This window comes from Pelobates fuscus, chromosome 1 (genome assembly GCF_036172605.1).
Source record: "Pelobates fuscus isolate aPelFus1 chromosome 1, aPelFus1.pri, whole genome shotgun sequence".
Taxonomy (NCBI): Eukaryota; Metazoa; Chordata; class Amphibia; order Anura; family Pelobatidae; genus Pelobates; species Pelobates fuscus.
Genome location: NC_086317.1, coordinates 176,582,070 through 176,589,086, shown reverse-complemented (window position 1 = coordinate 176,589,086; position 7,017 = coordinate 176,582,070). Strand labels below are relative to the sequence as shown.

General features: G+C 38.5%; 1 protein-coding gene across 3 annotated transcripts in view; it reads right to left on the bottom strand.

Moving 5' to 3' along the window:
• CUEDC1 (CUE domain containing 1) overlaps nt 1-7,017 on the bottom strand; it is a 191,813-nt gene that overhangs the window by 27,387 nt on the left and 157,409 nt on the right. For all 3 annotated transcript variants that reach the window (XM_063452985.1, XM_063452990.1, XM_063452987.1), the window contains exon 10: nt 4,694-4,766. In XM_063452985.1, the coding sequence (XP_063309055.1) occupies nt 4,694-4,766 (73 nt within the window). The remainder of the gene's footprint in view (nt 1-4,693; nt 4,767-7,017) is intronic.

The window sequence follows — 7,017 nt, the reverse complement described above, 5'->3', positions numbered from 1 at the left end:
ACCTCTTTCTACAATTCCACCCTCTCCTCTCAATTAGACACCATGGCATCTCCTACATTTAAACGCAGCAAGCACCCCCAACAACAACCTTGGCACACCAAGCTGACTTGATATCTTCACAAATGCTCCAGAACTGCTGAACGCTGTTGGAGAAAGTCTCACTGTGCATCTGACTTTCTCCACTATAAATTTAAGCTGTGCTCATACAGCTTGGCTCTTTCCTCTGCAAACCCAAATGACTATTTCACACATTTAACTCTCTTCTTCACCATATTGTTCCTCCTCCACCTACTAATTTAACCGCCTCAGACTTTGCAACTCGCTTCACTGACAAGATCTCTACCATAATGGAAGAGATTTCTCATCTTTCTTCTTCCGCCTACAAAACAATACTTCCCCTAACCTCACTCCCTCTGCTGTTCTATGTTCATTCGCACCCGCTACAGCGGAAGAGGTTTCTGCTCTGCTCCAGTCCACCCGCCCCACCACCTGCTCCCTAGATCCAATTCCCTCGGATCTCATCCGTACTCTGTCTTCTTCTCTTTCTATGCCTCTCACTAAAATTCTCAATCTCGCTCTCGTCTCTGGCATATTTCCATCGCCCTTCAAACATGCAACCGTAACCCCAATTCTAAAGAAGCCCAACCTTGAACCTAACTCCCCGTCCAATTACTGTCCTATCTCGCTACTGCCTTTTGCATCCAAGATCCTTGAAAGAGTTGTGTATGCGAGATTGACGGACTTCCTCGAGTCCAATTCTCTGTTAGACCCGCTTCAGTCTGGTTTCCGCGCTAAGCACTCTGTAGAAACGGCACTGACCAAAGTATCCAATGATCTACTTGCTGTAATATCTCGTGGTCACTACTCTATCCTAATTCTCCTTGACCTTTCTGCGGCTTTTGACACTGTTGATCATCAACAGCTTCTTCTCATCCTCTGCAATATCGGTGTACAAGATATTGCTCTCTCCTGGTGCTCCTCCTACCTCTCCCAGCGCTCTTTCAGTGTTTCTTTCTCTGGCTCTGCTTCTTCTCCCCAACTCATCTCTGTTGGTGTCCCCCAAGGTTCAGTCCTTGGTCCCCTACTGTGTTCCATCTATACTGCCTCCCTTGGTAAACTCATTAGCTCCTTTGGCTTCCAATATCATTGCTATGCGGATGACATGCAAATCTATCTGTCCTTTCCTGATCTCCTCCCGTCCCTCTTGACTAATGTCTCTGACTGCCTCTATGCTATTTCTAACTGGATGGCTGCCCACTTCCTTAAACTCAACTTGACCAAAACTGAAATTCTGGTCTTTCCTCCATCAAGTGTTGCTACTCCTGTGTCTGTCTCCCTCCAAGTCAATGCTGCTACCATCAGCTCCACCACGCAGGCTCACTACCTGGCTGCTCTCTTTGATTCCGACCTCATGTTCAGTCTATCACCAAATCCTGCTGCTTCCATCTCAAAAACATTGCACGCATCCGACCCTACTTAATGCCAGATGCGACTAAGGTGTTGGTCCATTCCACTGTCCTTTCTCGCCTTGACTACTGTAATCCACTTCTCAGTGGTCTTACGTGCTCCCAACTTGCGCCGTTACAGTTCATAATGAATGCGGCGGCGAGGCTCATCTTCCTGTCCGCCCTCACCGCCTACGCCTCACCCTTCTGTCAGTCCCTACATTGGCTTCCTGTAAGATATAGGGCTCAATTTAAAATTCTGGTTCTTGCTTTTAAATCTCTACATAATGCTGCCCCCACCTATCTATCCTCCCTAATACCCAAGTATGTCCAGTCTAGGCCCTTATGCTCTGCTGAAGACTTACGTCTATCTTCTGTCCGTACTCCCACCTCGGATGCTTGCCTTCAAGACTTCTCAAGTGCTGCACAGTTCCTGTGGAACTCACTTCCCTCCTCCGTTAGATGCTCACCCAGTCTCCACTCCTTAAAAAAAAATCATTAAACCCACTTCTTCATAAAAGCGTATCAATTAACCCCTTAAGGACCAAACTTCTGGAATAAAATGGAATCATGACATGTCACACATGTCATGTGTCCTTAAGGGGTTAAACTGTCAATAGCTCCTGACTGATTCCTCTCTTGCAACTGTCATTAGTCTAATACTATCTTTACCTTTTTGTGTCACCTTACCCCACTCCCTCTAGGATGTTAGCTCATTGAGCAGGCCCCTCAACCCCTCTGTTCCTGTGTGTCCAACTTGTCTGGTTACAACTACATGTCTGTTCATCCACCCACTGTAAAGCGCTGCAGAATTTGTTGGCGCTATATAAATAACAACATAATAATAACAACAGATCTCAGGACTGGTAGAAAATACCCAAAAACCTCCAGTCACCAACACCAACTGCTTCATAAAAGACACAACCAACTTCCTCATCAAACTCAGCCAAATCACCAATCTCCCTGCTAACACCATCCTTGTAACCATGGATGTGGAATCTCTGTACAGCAACATTCCACATACAGATGGCATCAATGCTTGCTTCCATTTCCTCTCTTATGCAGACAACTAAAAATAAAGCCCCAGAATTATCACAGAACTGGCACTATTCATCCTCAGACAACTATTTCAGTTTTAACAATGAGGTTTACCTACAAACCATGGGCACTATGGGCACTAAGATGGCACCCCAATATGCTAATCTGTTTATGGCAGGTCTTAAACAGCGATTCCTAGAAATAAAGCACACCAAAGCATACAGATATCGCTATATCGATAATATCTTTATAATTTGGACTGAAAGCGGAGAAAAACTGATACAGTTCCATGATTATTTTAACACATTCCATCCATCAAACTAAAAATTGAATATTCCACTAGATCTGTGAATTTCCTGGACACCACTGTGATGTGTAACAATGGCACAATCCACACCTTGGTTTACAGAAAACCCACAGACAGGTGCAGTTCAATTCACAGCTCCAGCTTCCACTCCTCCCATACTAAACAGGGCATCATCTACAGCCAAGGCACTAGGTAACATCGCAAATGCTCTGATCCTAATGACCGTAATTCCCATCTAAATGTTCTCTCCCAATCAATGAGACAGAAAGGCTACAAAACCAAAGACTATTACTAAACCTACAACCCAGCTCTTGAGGAAATATGGAAAAACATCAAAGACCTACAACCAATGTTAACAGAAGATGAGACTCTGAAAAACATTCTCTCTGAAACACCCATTTTGGCCTTCTGACAACCACCAAACCTCCAACAAATTAATCAACAGGAAGTTGCCCATAGATGGGAAGAATAAAGAAAATGGGACCAGTCAATGCAAAAAACCTCACTGCAAACTGTCAGCACATATGCACAGACAACACAGCCAAACACAACAATAAAACCTACAGCATTAAGGGATCGTACTCCTGCACATCCAGCAATATGGTATACATGATTCAATGCACCAAATGCCACCTATGTTGCTACATTGGGGAAACAACCCAGCAATTAAATAGCAGAATGAATATGCACAGAAACTCCATAAAACACCACAAAAAAGGATCGTACAGCACTCCTTTGGGACACCACTTTACCCAGCCTGGCAATTCAATGAAGGACCTAAAAATCAAAGTACTGAAAGGCAGTTTTAAAAATACCCAAGAAAGAAAAACCTTTGAAACCAGAATGATCAAATTGTTTAACAGCAAGAATAGAGGACTAAATGTTGATTTGGGTTTCCTGTCCCACTACCAACAATTTACATGAACATCCCCCCACATTATCTTACTGTTCTGTCATATGTATTAACATTTAAATGCAGTCCAATATGTTTATTCTATCAATATACAAAGTACTATGTGTAGACCTATGCTTTCTCATACTCTTATGCAGGTATGCTTATATATGTGACTGTGCATTTATATTTGTGTATATGAGTTCATGTGCAGGTATGTATATGTGTTTATGTGTATGTATATGTCTATGTGTTTATGCGTTTGCATATACATATTTATGTGTGTGTGTGCGTGTGTATGTATAAAGTGTACCATCTTCTGCACTGTCTGCTTGTTTTTTTTCTCCCTCTCCCCCCTCACTCTTCTCTTCAGAAATATATTTATGGGGGTAATCATGGGGGTAATTCTCATCCCTGGGCTACCATACGGTCTCAAAGGCAACGGAACCAATCTGGCGAATTTCAATGTGAAAAAAATGAAAAATGTAACATGCTATATTTGACCCTGTAACTTCCCAAAACACCACAAAACCCGTACATAGGGGGTACTGTTTTACACATGAGACTTTACTGAATACAAATATGTGTATTTTATTGCAGTAAAAGCAAACAGTATTAAGACATTCACAGTTAAAATGTCATGCAGAACTTAAAAAAAACAAAAAAAAAACAACACATTTCTTAATTTCTCACATTTTTTTTTAGATTTTATTCACATTAAATTAGGTTTCTTAGCTAGATATTTGATGTTAATCAAAAGCCCTATTTCTCCTGAATAAAATGATATATAATAAGTGTGGGTGCACTTATTATGAAAGAGGTGAATTACGTTTGAACAGACATATAGTCAAATTCCAAGTTTTCTTTACATTTTATTTTGATCAAAACGTGTACATTTGGATCAGTCCTTAAGGGGGTAATATAGACAAACTAAACAAAACACAGGCCATTTAGAATTAGTAATATACTAATACTTCTACATTCATTAGTAAGGCTTACAAATTGACTTACTTTGATTGTCCTTCACTTTGCGTCTCAGTCTCATCAGGACTTTGCTGTTTTATCCTTGTTTGGACATCTTCATCTGAAAATACAGAAGAGAACTGTATTATCCTTTAATTGTAAAAGCTATTAGAAATACCATCTGCCAGGAAAATGGAAAAACAGCACAGCATTACAGAGCACTCACTACAATTCTCAAATGTACCAATACATATACTTAGGCAGGCCTAAAAATGCATATTGTTTAACCCCTTAAGACCGCAGCCAAATGTACAAGTTGTGATCCAAAAAAACGTAAACAAAACCTGGCATTTGCGCTATATGTCTGTCCAACCATAATTCACCTCTTTCATATTAAATGCACCCCCCATTATTATATATCATTTTATTCAGGGGAAACGGGGCTTTCGTTTAACATCAAATATTTAGGTATGGAACATAATTTAATATGAAAAAAATATTTTAAAAATGGGAGAAAATAAGAATTTTTTAAATTTTTTTAGTTCTACGTGACATTCTAACTGTGAATGTCATAATACTGTTTGCTTTTACTGCAATACAATACACATATTTGTATTCAGCGATGTCTCGCGTGTAAAACAGTACCCCCTATGTACAGGTTTTATGGTGTTTTGGGAAGTTACAGGGTCAAATATAGCGTGTTACATATTTCAGTTTTTTTACATTAAAATTCGCCAGATTGGTTACGTTGCCTTTGAGACCATATGGTAGCCCAGAAATAAGAATTACCCCCATGATGGCATACCATTTGCAAAAGTAGACAACCTAAGGTATTGCAAATTGAGTATGTCCAGTCTTTTTTAGTAGCCACTTGGTCACAAACACTGGCCAAAGTTAGTGTTAATATTTGAAAATGCAAAAAACTAATTTGAACGCAAATTTTGGCCAGTGTTTGTGACTAAGTGGCTACTAAAAAAACTGAACATACCCTATTTGCAATACCCTGGGTTGTCTACTATTGCAAATGGTATGCCATCATGGGGATAATTTTCATTCCTGGGCTACCATACGGTCTCAAAGGCAACCTGGCGAATTTTAATGTGAAAAAACTGAAACGCAAACCTTATATTTGACTCTGTAACTTTTGAAAACACCATAAAACCTGTACATGAGGGGTACTGTTATACTCAGGAGACTTCGCTGAACACAAATATTAGTGTTTCTAAACAGTAAAACGTATCACAACAATTATATCGTCAGTGTAAGTGCCATTTGTGTGTGAAAAATGCAAAAAATTTCACTGTCACTGACGATATCGTAATATATTTTACTGTTTTGAAACACTAATATTTGTGTTCAGCGAAGTCTTCCGAGTAAAACAGTACCCCCCATGTACAGGTTTCATGGTGTCTTGGAAAGTTACAGAGTTAAATATAGTGCTAGACAATGTAATTCCCTGAACTTTTGGCCTGGGTTGGCAGGCAGGTCCTGCAAATTGTAATTAATAAAATGACCTAATTATGTAAAATTATTACATAAATATATGCATAGAATTATTATATATATATATATATGTGTGTATATATATGTGTGTATATATATGTATATAATTTTTTTTAATTATTTTTATTTATATATAGGTATATACATAGTGATATATACGTATATACTTATGTATATAGATATATATATTATTTCGTTCTACATGTATATTGATATCAATATATATATATTAATTTTAAAATACAGTTAGAACGAAATTACGCATGTTTATATATTTTTTATCTATTTTTTTAAATTATTTTTTTATTATTTTTTTATTTATTTTTTTAACGTATTTATATATTTATTTATTTTTTATTATATATAAATATATATATAATGAAAATTATATATATATTTAATCAATATCATTGTACGTGTATTTTGATATTAATATATATATATAATTATGTATATATTAATATTAAAATACACGTAGACAGTGTATGCATATTTATGTGTATGTGTGCATATATATACTTAGATCATATATATAATAAATATATATATATGATCTAAGTATATATAATTTATTTTTACACTGTTTTAACATTTTTTATTTCTTTTTCAGACAGCATTTCAGTCATTACAGGCACTCCCCCTGCTGGCAATGCCTTGGACGGCTATGCCGTCCATGTGATCGCGGGGTCCTCGCAAGGACCTCGCGATCACATGGCCCTGGGCGGCTGAAGAGGACGCAGGGGGACTCCCTGGGCTCCCAGGTAAGTCCCCCATACCGTGATCGCCGGCGACCGGGTAAGTACATAAGATCGCAGGACGTACTATGCCGTCCTGCGGCTTTTAGAGCCACCAAAATAAGGACGGCATAG